The sequence below is a fragment of the Zeus faber genome, assembly GCF_960531495.2.
Source record: "Zeus faber genome assembly, chromosome: 9".
NCBI lineage: Eukaryota > Metazoa > Chordata > Actinopteri > Zeiformes > Zeidae > Zeus > Zeus faber.
In genome coordinates, this window is record NC_137197.1 from 7,046,631 (window position 1) to 7,064,580 (window position 17,950).

Sequence of the window (17,950 nt, forward strand, 5' to 3'; positions counted from 1 at the left end):
CAAAATAATGCACGACTTGGACGTCCTCGCGGCTCCGTAGCAGCGAGGGTCGTCCCTGTGGCTGCGGCTCAGTTCGTCGAACAGCCCGCTGTCGATCATCTCGTTCTGCCAGGCTACGGCCACCGCCCCCGTGCTGAACTCCCTGAAGAACACCTCGTCCTTGGCGTCCAACTCCACCCCGTTGACCTCGGAGAACTCGGTGAAGGACCCGGTGTCCTTTGCGTAGACGAGGTGGGGCCTGGGCACCCAGGGCGGCGCCACCAGCCCGGCCTCCAGGCGAGGGAAGTTGATGTTCCAGAAGAAATGATGGCTGCGTGGGTCATCGCCGCTGAAATGGGGGTGGGGTGGAATAATGGCTCTAAATTTTGCAATTAAGCTCGGCCGGTTTTAGTGCTGAGAGGGAGAAACGAGGGAAAAGCTTGGATCGGGTTTCACATTTGAATTGAGAATAATGGTTCTAAAAATGTACGCAGAAGCATGTGTTATAATTTAGTGAACTAAAAATCCATTTGCCAACAATGTATTCATGGATTCGGTGTGGAGGTCAAAAATTGAAAGATCAACATTGCCGTAAAATTCAACTTTTCCCTCATAGCTCTGCACCTTTCACTCTTTCGTAAACCAAATTTCTTCCCAGGATTGAATCATTTTGAAGCAGATATTTATTTCAAGAGACATTCTTTCCTGTTACACCTTTTCTAACTTTCACCTTAAATGCAACTTTTTTCTTCAATACTAACGCACATTCTACCTTGGCCCGGGGCAGACATGTTTCATTTCCACCCCGACGTGAATACTCGTCGTCGACCTACTAGGACCTCACATAACAGACCCGATGATTAATAATCTCTGTGCCTTCTACTCACCGGCACCCGAGACGCTGCTCCACCTTCTTCTTGAGGAGGAGGCGGATCAGGTCTCTGGCAGGAGTGTCGAATCGCTTGTCCAGGAACCTGCATTCGTCCTCCAGCGAGCGGCGGACCACCTCTTCCGTCTGCGCCTTCTCCCTGTGGTCCTGGAAAGGCAGACGCCCCGCCACCATCTCGTACAGGCTGCAGCCCAGAGACCACCAATCCACCGACATGCGGTAACGCTCCTGCCTGAGAATCTCGGGGGCCATATAGCCGTTTGTCCCGGCCTGGAGACGTGGGGAACGAACAAGGGAGGAGGGTGGAGGAGAGGAAAGGCAACAAATAATAAGTGGGAGACTCCGCTACACATGATCGGTGATTCTCGACCGTTTTCACATCGAGGACCCTCGAGACGATGGCGTCTCGGGGACCCCGATCGGAGAAGATTTTCATTGATAGGCGTGATTTAGTCCCTGTAGTTCCATCCCTGTAGTCAAGGAGACAAGGCTTTAGGCGACTCAGCAGTGCTGACAAATGCACATCCAAAAGCGTTTTCTATTAGTGAAACAAATATTCCACTGTATTCTAATGAAATAATTGAATTGAAGACATGATAAATTGCACTCCAACTGCAATGCCCTGCCTCAAACTCTATGGCCCATTCAAACATCCATACAGCAATGCAGGAAACGCAACTGACCTCCGCTCTGGCTTGCGGAAGGCTGTTGCTCAAATGCCACACCCTATCGTATCAGTGCAAGAGATGAACGAGCTTGTCCTCGTGCACAGCAATGTCAGTCTAAGCATCCGCAGTGCACTACACAACCACTGCTGGGATCAGAGCGGACGCTGCTGAATGAGATTTAATTTGGGTCTCACGGGGTCACACCCCGGGGTGGTTCAGTCAAAATAGCAAGGGCGGAGATCCATACCTATTTCTGGTAAGCTTCCTGCATTCCAAATATAACTCCGGAGTTGTAAAACAAACTGCAAGCAGTGAAATAAAAGCACGAATCAATTCTCCTCAAGGTGTTCGTGATTAAGGGCTTTCACTCAATAACAACCACAGTAAAGCATACGGTATCTCCCATGGCCTAGTACTCTGACATACCTACAAACACTGCAGCGCGGACTTGGCTTTTCCACATCAATATAGTCTATAGGCCCAGGACCCATACAAACCTTCTGGCAGGCGGTTTTCTTCCCTGGAAGTTCCACAGCTAGTCCAAGGTCCGACAATCGGCACTGGCCACGGCTGTCCAGCAGCACGTTCTCCGGCTTCATGTCTCGATACACTATGTTCATGGAGTGCAGGTGGAGGAGCCCGGTGGTGATCTGAGCCGCGTAGTAGACGACGCGGTCCATGCGCAGACCCCTCTCTCCGAGCTCATAGATGTGGAACTTGAGATCGCCTCCGTTCATGAGATTCATGACGAGGCACAGGTGGGTGTTGCTGTCGTAGGCGTAAGCCAGATTGACGATGAAGGGACTGTTGACCTTCTCTAGGATCTGCTTCTCCAGAAAGGCCATCCTCTCGGCGCCCTTCTCCTTCAGGCGTTTCTTGTCCAGCTTCTTGCAGGCGTACATCTGGCCCGTGTGCTTCACCTGCACGGCACAGACCTGGACGGACCAAAGCGAAGCTCAGACACCAAATTAAGTAATGACGTTATTTATCTTTGTCAAATGTCAATCAAATGCAGGGAGATCTCTGGCACCTACCTCACCGAAGCCTCCCTGACCCAACGTCCTGAACTCAAAAAAGTATTGGTCAGTGATCTTCTGCTTCTCATACTCCTTCCACTGCAAGAACATATCGAAGAAGGAGCTTTTCTGGTACTGGGCGAAAGGCGTTCCTTTGAGGAAGGTTTTCGTAACTTCTTTCACCTTGCCAGCCAGCACCTCCGCAAAGTCCCTGTCTGACACCGCCGTGCATCTGTCAGCGAGGTCAGCTTTAAGGTAAGACAGGAAGCTCTTGGAGTCCGCTCGGCAGAACTTGGTCACGATGCTCCGCTGGGCCTCGTCTCGGGCGTCGACTTCGGCCAGAGCCCATTGCCTTAGCTCCTCCAGAAACTCAGAGGCTGCCGCATATTGAGGCTTCGAAGCCCGGAGAAACTGGTGGAACAGCTTCTTCCCAATCGGCTGTAGCTCACAGAGTGAATCATAGTTGCTTCCCACCGCCGCCCGAGCAGCCGCCGAACTCTGGGGCTTGGGCAACGACAAGTTCAGCCTCTGATTGCTCAAGTCGCCGTAACCTACCTCCTGGGCCTTCAGGTAGGCTGAGTTGGCCACAAAGTTGTCGAGTCCCCCTGTGTCGTTCATGCTGGACGCCTCCCGAGTGGTGGACACATTCTTCAGTGTGGAGGTCGCGATCTGGGCCCCAAAAGCTGGAACCTCCCGAGTCCCAGGCACAACCGAGCGCCTAAAAAAAAACCCTTTGCTACCGCACTACCTTAGAGGGCCTGTACCTCTTGTGCAACGCCTCATTCTGTGCTTGTCTTTCAGGAGTTGTTCTCAGGTAAGTGTATTGGTGAGCTTATTTGCAGACACTACTCAAGGAAAGCAACTTATGCGGTCTGAACTTAAGAGGCTTTGGCCTGGTCTATTTTTAAAAGATGTGTCCGTGTGATGCAAGCGGGCTGCCAGCATGACACAACAAGGTGGCAGGCCACGACCTTCGCACATTGCAGTTGATAAGCCACAGGGGGAACTAGGCCTTGTGCAAAGGATTAAGCAGCAAATACTATACTGAATGCAAGTTCAAGAGATTATTTGTCACATACATATACGTAACGTCATACATATATGCAGTGAAATGCCACAAAACCCGGTGATTACACACAATGAGCTCCATAAGCTCTGAAATACTACAAAATACTAAAATGTGCGTAATCCACACGAGGTGCTCAATGCATCACATTTAAAACTTTGGAGGAGCCTTCGTTAGTGTTGGTTTTTTATGAACTGATTATCTAATGAACAGTTTGGTTGCTTAGTAGCAGAAAGGGGGTAAGAATGCAAACCATACTGGAAAAATGGTCAATGTGCCCACTGAGTTATAAATTGTCATGTACTGCAGCTTATAACACTTGAATCATTTAACTGGGATCACATACAAAACTTTAATATTATCCACATCGATATACCTTTGTAGGCAAAATATCTTCTGAGACTGATTCACAAAGCAGTGCAGAGTAAATTCAACGCTTTTGTGTCCACGCCTGATTTACCAAATCTTGTGTAATTGGAAAGAAAGCCACTATTAAAAAGACAAGTAAACAAATCAAGTGTTCTCATATTTGTTTGATACACAATAGTTAATTGATTTACAGGAAAAGACAGTAATCCAAGATGCTCCAAACAACATATTGAACATATGATGATTGAAAAAAAAAAAACAACAAAAAAAAACAAACAAACAGCTAAGACAGGACCAAGCACCACAAGGAGGCTCCTCTTCTACTTTCGTAATCCGTTCCGACCGGGACGACCCCATCAAGTCACTCGAAGCTTCGCTTGAAGTTTGCTCGTCGCGCTCCTGTACGGCAGCACACGCAGGAGGAGCGGGACCCGGAAAATATGACGCGCGCCGCACGGAGGACCGGCGGCGGCCGGCATCCAGTCCGCCGCCTCGTCTCATCTCATCCGGTCATTTCCAGGTGCATGCAGGCAGTGGATGAGGGCGACGGGCGTGGAGGCTTGTAGCTTTATTTGCCGATTCTCTGGACGACCCAGTCCTGCTGGCACAGGGGGCAGCGGTTGTTCTGCTTCACCCACAGCGACATGCAGCAGTTGTGGAAGGAGTGGTTGCACTCGCCCCACACCACTGAGTGAGAGAAAGGGAGATTAGACGTGAAGTGAGCGGCGCATTATCGACGATTTCCTTGTTGATTTGGATCAGGCAGTCGTTTTACAGGCGGTCTGTAGGTATCAGATAGGTACATTTGATACTTTTTAAAGATCAATTTGGACAAAGGAAAATCTGAAGTCATTTTGATGAAAGGAAATGGATAACCCAGTCAAGGTTTATGTTGAAATCCATACCTCACATTTTGAAATGTATGACAATTTAATTACTTTTGAGGCTTGATCTTTGGAATAACTGAATTTCAAACGTTTTAAAAAGGCCCTGCAGATATCCTGTTTTCGATCAACTTGATATAATAGCCTGGGTCAGCTGTGCCGTGCTCTCTCTCGCTCTATTTTAGCAGCAGAGTCCGTTTAGTTGGACACGTATGAGGGGTTTTGACTTGGTGTGTTGGCATCAGACAGACAACTGAGACAAAAAAAAAGTCAAAATCAACAAAACAGTCTTTAAAAAGAATACACAAAATACAGAATGTGCTCAATGCATGAGATGAATTAAAAGGATGTGTCAGAGGGTGGATGGATGGATGAATGTATTGGTTCATAGGAGGATGGATGATGGATATATAGAAGGTTTGATCGATGGATGACACAGATAGACAAAAAGATAGATAGATAGATAGATAGATAGACAAAAAGATAGATAGATAGATAGACAAAAAAGATAGATAGATAGATAGATAGATAGATAGATAGATAGATAGATAGATAGATAGGCAGACAGACAGACAGACAGATAGATAGATATACAGATAGATGATGTATAGATGGATGGAAGATGTGATGGATAGGTGACAGATATACAAATATAGATCAATAGATATACAGATCCAGACAGACAGATAGATATACAGATAGATAGATGGACAGATAGATAAATACCGTAGGCAGGCAGACAGACAGATACAGTAGACAGACAGACAGATAGATAGATAGATATATAGATCCAGACAGAGATAGATATACAGATGGATATATAGATAGATAGACAGACAGACAGATACAGTAGGCAGACAGACAGGTAGACAGGTAGACAGATAGATAGATAGATAGATAGATAGATAGATAGATAGATAGATAGATACAGAGAGACAGACAGACACAGTAGACAGACAGACAGATAGATAGATAGATAGACAGATAGATAGATATACAGATGGATATACAGATAGACAGACAGACACAGTAGGCAGACAGACAGATAGACAGATAGATAGATATACAGATGGATATACAGATAGACAGACAGACACAGTAGGCAGACAGACAGATAGATACAGTAGGCAGACAGACAGATAGATAGATAGATAGATAGATAGATAGATAGACAGATAGATAGATGGATATACAGATGGATATACAGATAGACAGACAGACACAGTAGGCAGACAGACAGATAGACAGATAGATAGATATACAGATGGATATACAGATAGACAGACAGACACAGTAGGCAGACAGACAGATAGATACAGTAGGCAGACAGACAGATAGATAGATAGATAGATAGATAGACAGATAGATAGATAGATAGACAGATAGATAGACAGATAGATAGATAGATAGATAGATAGATAGATAGATAGATAGATAGATAGATAGATAGATAGATAGATAGATAGATAGATAGATAGATAGACAGACAGACAGACAGACAGACAGATAGATAGATAGATAGATAGATAGATAGATAGATAGATAGATAGATAGATAGATAGATAGATAGATAGATAGATAGACAGATAGATAGATAGCATTGAATGAATGTACATCTCTCATAGCTAGCACCATCTTACCGACACAGTCCTCCTGTTTGTTTTCGGCCTGGCAGCGCAGACACGCATCTGTAGAACGACACAACATCATGTGACCCAGAGTGAACGTCGACGCTAGCATTTAGCCCGGCTAGCGTTAACCCTGCCGGCCCCGGCGGCGGTTAGCCCGGCTAGCTCTACTCGCGAAAAGAAAGACCCTCACCCATAACCTGCACCCTGCAGATCGCACACGTGTCGCACTCCACGTCCCAGCTCCACATGGCCACGGCGTTCCACTTCTTCAGGGAGAACATCTTGTCTCCCCCCGACTTGGAGCCCGTCGAGGTGCTGTGGGGGTGAACTACGCCCGGCTCGTCGCCCTCGTCCATCTCTGCTCCGCGGCAGAGCCTAGCGACTAGCTCGCGACTTGCTCAACCGGCTGAGCAAAATGGCGAGCTCGAGACGCGAGCGTGTGGCCAACGGGAGAGGGCGCTGTGCGCGCATCTTTCGGCCCGGCCCCCCCCCCTTCGGGAAATCGGTCGTTCCGAGTCGGTGGTTCCCACCTCCCGAGTAAACGAGGGAACTGCCGGTAACTCACGCCTCTGCTCTGGAAGACATGGACGCCCGCGGGCCGTTGGGCGACCGTGTCCGACCTACGGGCATCCGCACAGGCGCCGGAACCGCGGACATCTCCACATCCAACGTCGGGGATGTTGTCCAATAGAAACAACCACGAAACTAGATCGCTTCACGCACGTGACGTCGACCCTGACGTCGAACGTGGCCGTGACGTCGAACGTGGCCGTGACGTCGTGTCCGTTCCCCCCCCGGCTGGACGAGCGACGCGGCGGTTCCGACCTAAATCGCCGTTGTTTCGTCGCGTCCGCCAGTTGGGGTTTGGATTCACCGAGCTCCGAAACGCATCGCGACCCGGGACTCCGCTGACGTCACCCGACGGGAGCCGGCTGTCGGATGACGTCGGCGGAGTGCCGCGTCGGTTCAAACGCACAAAATATGAGGACGAAATAGGAAATGCATTTTAACAGACGTTATTGAATATCAGCCGAGATAACACTGTTCAATATATTCATGTAGTATAATATTCATATTTTTGACAACAGCAATAGAAAGGAGTTCCAACGAAATAATAATAAAAAAAACAACATTTAAATAAAGAGACTTTATTTATCTATCTATGTATCTATGTATCTATCTATCTATCTATCTATCTATCTATCTATCTATCTATCTATCTATCTATCTTTCTATCTATCTATCTATCTATCTATCTATCTATCTATCTATCTATCTATCTATCTATCTATCTATCTATCTATCTATCTATCTTTCTATCTATCTATCTATCTATCTATCTATCTATCTATCTATCTATCTATCTATCTATCTATCTATCTATCTATCTATCTATCTATCTATCTATCTATTATTATTATTATTATTATTATTATTATTATTATTATTGATTTATAATGAATCTGATTCATTTGGATTGTAATCTGTTTACTTATCATCTTGTCTTCTAGCAGTAAGTATAAATAAAGTCCATAAAAACATTAATTGTGAGCTGCCTTTTATCTAGTTTAGGTCACTGAATACGTGAGCATTTGTGCCCAACACAGCCTTTATAAACAGCACTTGTCACGATCACGGTATAGTAGAAGTACGCAAAATCCCCCCCCCCACAAAATATTAAAAATTGAAAAAGTATTTTTTTTCCTCTGTGTAGTTGGTTTAGATTATTGTCTGGGTATGCTTTCAATGTTCATTACAGAGTCTCTCTTGGCTGCGTTCAATCGTTTTTCTCTCAATTTTGAGAACGGGTAACTTACCATTTCCATGAGTAATAAAAATTAAACTAGAAACGTTTTGTCAACGGGACCGGCCATGAATGAAAGGATTTTCCCACAATGAAAAGGAAGAAAGGAAAATAAAATATCGAAAATAAATCATCCTGAGAAACCGTTCAGTGACACGAATCCAACACAGTCCACGGGCATTCATTCGTTTTCCCAAGGTTTGGCCCTCGTCACGACGACGTTTCGACAGTAGCTGGCTTTGTCGCTTGTCCGTCCCATTCACAATTCTACAGATCTGATTGAATGTTCCGAGCTCAAGCACCAATGTTGGAGGGGATTGAAATGGCATGGCGCTCTCTTTTGGCCCCCTCTCAAATTTGCTGAAATTAAGGATCATTTATCCGTGGAGGCCTCCCCGGAGGAGTTTGAGGAGCATTCAATTTTGACTTGACTGCGGCGTTTTAAGAGCCTCCAGCTGACCGACCTTTATAACCGTTAAAGAATGTGCAATAATGACTGTTTTGATCTTAGTTTCACCATTATCTCCCTCGCTATAGTACACACAGGCATGGAAATTTGGACTAAATCATATCGAACAATAAGAATCCTCTCAGATCGGGGTCCCAGAGAAAGAATCTTAGTGACAAACTTCTTCATCATCTATAGTGCTGTTATCCATAGGGTTCAGGGGTCATAACTAGTCTTCTACAACTTTGCCCAACTTTGATCCAATCCAATTATCGGGTAGTGGGATCACTGGCCGTACACTGACGTATTGGTGGTTGTAAATGTTGCTGGTCCCTGCGGGGCTGTCGTGTGTGTGTGTGTGTGTGTGTGTGTGTGTGTGTGTGTGTGTGTGTGTGTGTGTGTGTGTGTGTGCGTGTGTGGATTAAAAGGAGTGTTGTGTCCCTGGTGTTCCTCTGGGTGTCATAGTCAAAGTGTTTTATTTCTCAGATGCACAGTACAACACAAGGTGATTGGGAACCGTGAAATCCTTGTGACAAGGCAAGCGATTGATTGTTAAAAATGAGTCAGCAAATGAGGGCAAAACTAGCAAAATATATAAGAATAGCAAGAATTTACACAACAAAATAAAAAAAAATAAAACAAAACACTAGCCGCAGTCCCGGTGAATTAAAAAAATGGGGAATATATAATATGTGGTTGTAGACACACGTGACCAGAGCATATATGAATTGTTCATGTGTCGTCAATATGATCAGTAGCTTATTATTGTTTCTCAAGAAGCCTGATGGCCTGGGGATTAAAACTGTTTGCGAGCCTGGCAGTCCGTGCAGGAATGCTCCCGTAACGTCTACCAGACGGCAGCAACGTGAACAGTCCATGGCCCGGATGGCTGATTTTCAGTGCTTTCCTAAGGCATCGCTCGTGGTAGGTGCCTTGCTCGGAGGGGAGATGGCAGCCGATGATGTGCAGCTGCCGTACCAGGCAGAAATGCAGCCAGAGGGGAATCTCTCGATGGTGCGTCTGTAGAAGTTGGTGAGAGTTTTGGCAGACGTGCCAAACTTCTTGAGTCTCCCGAGGGAGTATTTTCACTTTTGGGCAGTTTTTACCACCGAGTCCGCTTGCCTGGACCAGGTGAGGTCCTCTTTGATGAACACAGGGAGGAACTTGAAGCAGGAGACTCTCTCCACTTCAGCTCCATCGATGTGTACGGGGGCGTGACCCCTCCCCTGCCCCTTCCACAAGTCCACGATCACCTCTTTGGTTTTTCAAACGTTGAGAGAGAGGTTGTTGTCCTGGCACCATGTTGCCAAGACGCTGATATACTCTCTGTAGGCGGTCTCACCAATGTTGGAGCTGAAACCCAGGATGGTGGTGCCGTCTGCAAACTTGATGATGACGTTGTAGCTGTGTGGGGCCACACAGTGGTGCGTGAAGAGGGCGTACAGGAGGGGACCGACGTAGCCCTGAGGGACTCCGGTGATCAGGGCCAGTGAGCTTATCCATTCTCACCACCTGGGGTCTGCCCAACAGGAAGTCGAGGATCCAGTCGCAAAGGGAGGTGTTAAGATCCAGGATCCTGAGCTTGGGAACAAGCTCAGCGGGCACAATAGGGTTGAACACTGAGCTGTAATCTACAAACAACATCCCCACGTGTGTTTCCCTTATCAGTGTGTTAGCTACGCTCTTTATATGTATTTTCTTTATATGTCAGTTATCTTTATTGTTGATTTTTTCGTGCCCATTTTTATTGTTCCCTCTTGTTTATTTATGCTTTCCTATCCTTGTTAATATTATGTGTGTTTTTGTTTTTATGTAGTCTAAAGGGTTGCACATTTTTTATTAACTCTGTTTTTAGAAAACCTCGTTACAATTATTTCAACCTTTCCCAAATAATATTTGAGAAAGATAATAGAACAGATAAGATAATACACTTGTGCTCAAAAGTTTACATACCCTGGGAGAATTTATGATTTCTTGGCCATTCTTCAGAGAAAATGAATGATAACACAAAAACCTTTCTTCAACTCATGGTTAGTGGTTGGCTGAAGCTATTTATTGGCAAACAACTGTGTTTACTCTTTTTAAATCAAAATGACAAAAGAAAGTACCCAAATGACCCCGATCAAAAGTTTACATACCTTCTGACAGACCATTGCATCTTTCATCCAGTGCTGCACAGACTTTTCTGGATTCTGAGTCATGGGGAAAGCAAAAGAATTGTCAAAGGATCTGCGAGAAAAGGTAATTGAACCGCATTAAACAGGAAAGGGGTATAAAAAGATATCCAAGGAATTGAGAATGCCAATCAGCAGTGTTCAAACGCTAATTAAGAAGTGGAAAATGAGGGATTCTGTTGAAACCGAACCACGGCCAGCAAAGATTTCAGCCACGACTGCCAGGAAAATTGTTCGAGATGCAAAGAAAAATCCACAAATACCATCAGCTGAAATACAGGACGCTCTGAAAAATTGTGGTGTGGCTGTTTCAAGATGCACAATAAGGAGGCACTTGAAGAAAAATGGGCTGCATGGTCGAGTCGCCAGAAGAAAGCCATTTCTCGCAAACGTCACAACGTCGCTTACATTACGCCAAACAACACAGAGACAAGCCTCAAAACTTCTGGAACAAAGTAATTTGGAGTGATGAGAGCAAAATTGAACTTTTTGGCCACAACCATAAACGTTACATTTGGAGAGGAGTCAACAAGGCCTATGATGAAAGGAGCACCATTCCTACTGTGAAACACGGAGGTGGATCACTGATGTTTTGGGGATGTGTGAGCTACAAAGGCACAGGAAACTTGGCCAAAATTGATGGCAAGATGAATGCAGCATGTTATCAGAAAATACTGGAGGAAAATTTGCACTCATCAGCCCGGAAGCTGCGCATGGGACGATCTCAATATCATTGAGCCACTCTGGGGAGATCTCAAACGTGCAGTTCATGCAAGACAGCCCAAGAACTTAAAGGAAATGGAGGCTTTTTGCCAAGAGGAATGGGCAGCTTTTCCATCTGAGAAAATAAAGAACCTCATCCACAACTACCACAAAAGACTTCAAGCTGTCACTGATGTTAAAGGGGGCAATACACAGTATTAACAACTGGGGTATGTAAACTTTTTATCAGGGTCATTTGGGTACATTCTTTTGTCATTTTGATTTAAAAAGAGTAAACACAGTTGTTTGCCAATAAATAGCTTCAGCCAATCATTAACCATGAGTGGAAGAAAGGTTTTTGTGTTATCATTCATATTCTCTGAAGAATGGCCAAGAAATCATAAATTCTCCCAGGGTATGTAAACTTTTGAGAACAAGTGTATTATATTATCTCTTCTATTATATCTATTAACTGTAGAATTGAAGAAAATTATTACTAATTTATAATTTCTGTATATTATACAGAAATGATAAGTTATTAATAATTTTCAAGAATTGAAGATAATTAAAATAGCATTACTTCAAATGTTTAATCGTATTGATTTCATTTGTTTCTATTGATATGTGAACCAGTCAGTGTTGTTTGCCTGATACATGTCTTCCTGGACTGCAGTCCTACGCGGCCTCGGCTGGGAACAGAACGAAAGGTCTAAAGCGTAAACTTAATAATGAACCAATTTAGAACAGGCGCAGGGCACAAGATGTACTATTCATATCTCTCTTGCAGCACAAAAACCCATGACTTTCCTTCCAGCCACATTCCCTTGTTCCACAGGTATCCTGTCCAAAAGCCTCTCAATAAGGTTACACTGGAACGGTTTCAGGGACACACACAGAGCATGATCCTAAATACAGACAGATGAGTACACAAATATGGAAATAAGCAATGAAAGTAAAGTAAATTAAAAAGTCAAGTAAATTATTTTTTAAGCATGACAATAATTCATGTTGTGAATTATAGATTTTACTCAATATACACATTTTACATTCAGTAAAAGCTATGGACGGAAAAACACATTTAAAAAGAATAATGTCAATATGCTACTTGTGTGTGTGTACAATGTGCGTTCAGTTTGATCTGTTTTTTGTTCTACTTTTTGTTTTGTTGAAGTAATTTGTCACAAAACCAACGCAGTTAACCTTTTGAGAAGACCACTACACCACGTACCAGCCCCTCAGGGCCGGCCCGCTGTTCTAGGTGACTGCATCTGCGGAGCACCTGTTCCTGCAAATCCCACCTAGTGTGCGCGGGAATAACTCGAATAACTGCGATTTCACGCCACGTGAGAGCCAAGGGTTTACTTCCACGCGTTGCTGTGAAAACGTTGTGTCTTTCCAAGTTGAATGAACATAATAAACTCAGCAAATGGAGACATCTCTCGGGTCTTGGCTAACAGTGTTGGAGCGCAGTAATACGACGTTTTAAATGGTGCAATAGGGACGCCGTCACCGCTGCCAGTTCGGTCTGAGCAATTAAGCTCACGCCATTTAAATTATTATTATTGTTTTTTTCACCGTGATGTGGCTGATGTGAATTTTAGATGGAGGCTGCTTGTTATTACAGCCCAAATAATAAACGGTGACAAATTTCAGGTTTATTATCAGTATCCCCTCCCAATTCACAGCTATGGAAGTTTAATGTAGTCCAAAGGTCAACGGGTGGAACATAGCTAGAAACTCACATCAGTGGTAGCGTCAATATTTTTTTAAAACTTTTTTGGTTTTATTTTCAAAGCGAGTGGTCTTTTAAATGTAGATGAACCCCGTGCAGATACCCCACTGTATTTCAACCGAAACATCTGACACTGAGTCTCCAGGGAGAACCAAGGAGAATTGGGGGATCTCAAAGAATGCAATTGAAAACTGATCCATCTAATGCCGTGAATAATTTGTTGCCGTGAATCATTCTTTACTCGTAATTTATTCTATAGGGGGAATAATTTTGAAGGAAATAAAGGGAAACATGTGGTGGTGTTTTTCATACTGCGGATTGAGAATTTGTCCTTGGAGTCAATGGAAGTGTTTCGGATTTATATTTTTTCAAAGGCAGATTTATTTTTACGTGTTCTCATGAATGCTTCTGGAATTATGTATCAATAGACTCGGCAGTGCGAAGAAAGGCTCACACTGAGGCTAAGCTCACAACGTGCCAAGCTTATTATTTGTTTTCCCTACAGACAGACTAGCCAAAGTCTTATTTTTGCTTTTTTTGTATGAATTTTGTAAATTTTATGCATATGAAGATGTTTGCCCTTTAACTATATGCAGTGGTTAGTACCTACCAAAAGTGGTCCAAGTTAGGACAACCGGTGAACCGGCGACAGGGTCATGGGCACCCACGGGCTCATTGATGCATGCGGGGAGCGAAGTGTAGCCCGTCTGGCCTGATCCCACAGAAGGGCTGTAGCACAAATTACTGAAAAAGTTAATGGGGCTGTGTAGCTGCAGACCGGTCAAAGTGCCCATGCTGACCCCTGTTCCCCACTGAAAGCACCTACAATGGGCATGTGAGCATCAGAACTGGACCATGGAACAATGGAAGAAGGTGGCCTGGTCTGCCGGGTGCGCCGTAGTATGGACGCACCGGCAATGGTTCTGCATTCAACTCGTAGTTTTGTGTTTATTATTTGTATTGTTCTTATTTTTGCACGCAGTGCACTGTCACTCTTACAAAATGAACGGCAAGCTCTCCTGGACGTCCGTTCGACACTTAATACGGACTTTTTCGCAACTTACTGGAGTACATACTGCGATCCCTTTGTCCTGTATCGCTGTGTTTACCAATACGGCGGCGGAGGAGAAAGAGAAGAGGCAAACGTGCCGGAATCCTATGCAGATCTCGGAAGATATACTGCAACCCGCCGCTACCGGGCATTTTACTGGCTAATGTTCAATCCCTGGATAATAAAATGGACGAACTACACGCACAGATTATTTTCCAGCGGGTACTCGCAAACTGCTGTGTGCTGCGTTCACAGAAACCTGGCTGGATGCTACAGTGCCAGACTCTGCCGTTACTCCGGCTGGATTTTCCATTTACCGGCACGACAGAACCACGGAGTCAGGTAAACGCAGAGGCGGTGGGGTCTGCATTATGGTTAACTCTCGCTGGGGTTCGGATATATCAGTACTTTCAAAACACTGCTCTCTGGACCTGGAGCTCTTAACTATAAAAGTCCCTCCCTTCTACCTCCAGCGGGAATTCAGCTCCGCTATAATCACGGCAGTCTACATACCACCCCGCATGCGGATAAAACGTGTGCGCTCACCCTGAGGCAGATTCTATTGTTTGTGGTGACCTCAATAGGGCTAATATGAGGAAGGTTTTGCCTAAATATCACCAGCATATCAACTTTCCTACCAGGGGTGATCAGACTCTCGACCACTGTTATTTACAACTACGGGACAGCTACAAACCCCTCCGCCGCCCTGCCTTTGGCAAGGCAGATCACACCTCCATTCTTCTCCTACCAACCTACAGACAACGACTAAAGCAAGGAAAACCGGTTTGTCGAACAGTCCAACGCTGGAGTGAGAAATCCACTGCCACTCTCCAGGACTGTTACGAAACCACGGACTGGCAGATGTTCTGTGTTGCAGCTGATGGGGACATCGTGGCATACACAGACTCTGTCTCAGCCTACATCTCCAAGTGCATTGATGATGTCAAGGTCAGGACTTTCCGCAACCAAAAGCCCTGGGTTAATGGTGATGTCTGTGCAAAGCTCAGAGCACGGTCCTCCTCCTATAGCTCTCGGGACATAGAGGCCTTTTGAGGAAGTCCAGATATGAACTTGGAAAGCCATCAGAGATGCCAAAAGAGCCTACAGGGACAAGGTGGAGAGCATCCAGGCACGGACTACCAGACTCACAAACAGTTTTTACCCTCAGGCCATCAGGCTTCTCAACCTGCAACATCTGTAGTCACCTATGTAAATTAAATGTACATCACCACAACTACATGTACATATCCACCGGCACTCTTTCACTTTATATTTATATCCATATCTTGTGCAATAGACTGACCTATTTCTGTTGGAATTGCTACAATGTTCCAATTATTTTAGTTTCCGTTTTAGGGTTATTTTTCTTGTTTTCACTTTATGTACATACACTGTGACCTCTTGCCCGTATTTGTAACATCGACTCTACCTTCTTTTTTTTTATATTCGACTCTTATTTTATTAAAAAAATTTTTTTTTAATATATATTTATGCCCACTACGCAGTTGTTGCCTGTCATGCCCCAAGAATTTCATTGTAACCGAATATCGTATGACCTTGTGTTGTACTGTACACTTGACAAATAAAACGCTTTTAACTTTGAACTTTGAACGTTGATGGATCACGTTTTCTTCTACCTCGTGGATGGTCGGAGTAAGGCTCCAATCCGATTGAGCATCTGTGGGATGTGCTGGAACAACAAACCCGATCCCTGGGGGCCCCACCTCGTAACTTCCAGGACTTAAAGGATCTGCTGCGAACGTCTTGGTGCCAGATACCACAGGACAACTTCAGAGGTGTTGTGGAGTCCATGCCTCCACGGGTCAGAGCTGTTTTGGCAGCATGTCGGGGAGTTACATTTTATTTGGGTTTATTAGGGGAGGTTTTAATGTTGTGGCTGATCGGTGTACTGCACATGCAATGCAAACCTCTCCATGATTCTCTCCGTGTTATATGAACTGAAAGGAGGAAATATCCATTCAGATTTCATTCACCATGTATTGGATTGGACCCTTCACAAACTCAGTATTGTGGGGATATTTACCCCTCCCTTCTTGACATTCCAACACATCTTTCTGGTTTTCAAAGGACACACAGAGACCTGATTCACAGGGTCATAAATTCTCTGAAGAGCTCGATGCTGGGGAATTCTTCTGTGCATGTCCAGATGGTTGCTGAGATTTTAGCGATGACCGCGTGGACAGGATGGTCTCACAGCAAATAATAAAATATGTTAAATATAACTTTGCTGGCCCATGGCAATACTGTACATAGGCCTTATATTCCAATAAAAAGTCTATCAAATTATCTTGAAAATGAAAAAAATAAAATGGGTCAATTTTCTTACGATCTAACCAACTAAAGGGACCATTCAGGGATTCATGGAAATTCCAATTAAAGTAATTACTTTCATATTTCCCAACCAAACAATCTATGTGTCAAAAGTCTAAAGTTGAGCATTTAGGAAGTACGGACCGACTGCCAAATACTCAAATAAGTAATTTCTCACAATCATAATGTCAACTTTCGAAACAATTTTGCATTGTGATGACAATCTGTGGATGAAAATGATGATGATGATGATGATGATGATGATGGTTGTAATAAAAGTAATAATAATAATAATAATAATAATAATAATAATAATTATTATTATTATTATTAATATTATTATTATTATTATCATCTGGCCTTTTACCTGTTTAGTGTTTTGTATGCTTATTTATTTAGTTATTTATTTAGTAATAGTATTTATCTTTTTATATATATATTATATGGGTGAATATTTGAATTATTTAAGATTATTTTTACATTTTTTTCTCAAACTTGTTGACCACAAGAAGCAGTATGGTAGATATAATAATAATAATAATAATAATAATGATAATAATAATAATAATAATAATAATAATAATAATAATAATAATATTATTATTATTATTATTATTATTATTATTATTATTATTATTATTATTATTATTAATACAAGTATTCGACAATAATTTGTGAAAAACCTTATCAATACTTCACAAGGCTGTGTAATTGTGTTGCGTCTCAAGTGTCTCCCGTGTCTCCAGGGTTCTCCTAGATCTGTTGGGATTTACACTTCAACAGGAAGTCAAACAGTAAAGAGGACGCCCTGAATTCCGAAAAAAGCAGAACCTCCTCTGTCCTGAGATCACACTGTGAATTTGTTGTTTCAGGGTCAAATGTGACCTGACATTTTGGGTGTAAACCCAGAGCTGCTGTGTATTGTAACCGTTATAATAGCTGTAGAAATTGGGCTTCTGTCCTTGCACAATCAGTGTTACATACACACAGCAGGATAATGCACAAACAAGTGGCCATACAGCCAGACAGAGCATATTAGATCTCCAGCAATGTGACATTTTAACCACACTAGACCTGATTAAACGGGTAATGAAATTTGTGATGCATAGCTTTGTTTTGTTTTTTACTCTGAAGGGTTTATACTTTCCCTCCGTTAGCGACTTGATTTGATCGGACATAATATAGAATGCAGTATGTATATATCCT

The 17,950-nt window shown here is 43.7% G+C and overlaps 2 protein-coding genes across 2 annotated transcripts in view; both read right to left on the reverse strand.

Moving 5' to 3' along the window:
* The window catches only part of LOC307235306 (rhodopsin kinase grk7-b-like), a gene marked incomplete at both ends in the record, with an annotated part of 3,173 nt that extends 3 nt beyond the window's left edge, over positions 1-3,170 (reverse strand). Inside the window, 4 exons of the mRNA XM_080007341.1 lie at positions 1-328; positions 867-1,138; positions 2,034-2,471; positions 2,571-3,170. The exon at positions 1-328 is cut by the window's left edge and continues 3 nt beyond it. Of these exons, the coding sequence (XP_079863467.1) occupies positions 1-328; positions 867-1,138; positions 2,034-2,471; positions 2,571-3,170 (1,638 nt within the window). The remainder of the gene's footprint in view (positions 329-866; positions 1,139-2,033; positions 2,472-2,570) is intronic.
* Positions 3,171-3,959: 789 nt separating this feature from the next.
* Positions 3,960-6,927, reverse strand: rnf7 (ring finger protein 7). The gene is made up of 3 exons (XM_080006485.1): positions 6,693-6,927; positions 6,512-6,559; positions 3,960-4,674 (listed from the first exon to the last, which is right to left on the reverse strand). Exons 1-3 carry the CDS (start codon positions 6,856-6,858, stop codon positions 4,556-4,558), a joined length of 333 nt encoding a protein of 110 aa, XP_079862611.1. The 5' UTR covers positions 6,859-6,927; the 3' UTR covers positions 3,960-4,555.
* Between the last annotated feature and the right edge of the window lie 11,023 nt (positions 6,928-17,950).

Excerpts from the sequence above, each read along its gene's own strand:
- rnf7 (XM_080006485.1), bottom strand. The coding sequence starts at position 6,858 with ATGGACGAGGGCGACGAGCCGGGCGTAGTTCACCCCCACAGCACCTCG. Across the intron at positions 6,560-6,692 it reads CTGCAGGGTGCAGGTTATGG|ATGCGTGTCTGCGCTGCCAG; the intron begins GTGAGGGTCTTT and ends GTCGTTCTACAG. Across the intron at positions 4,675-6,511 it reads CAAACAGGAGGACTGTGTCG|TGGTGTGGGGCGAGTGCAAC; the intron begins GTAAGATGGTGC and ends TCTCTCACTCAG.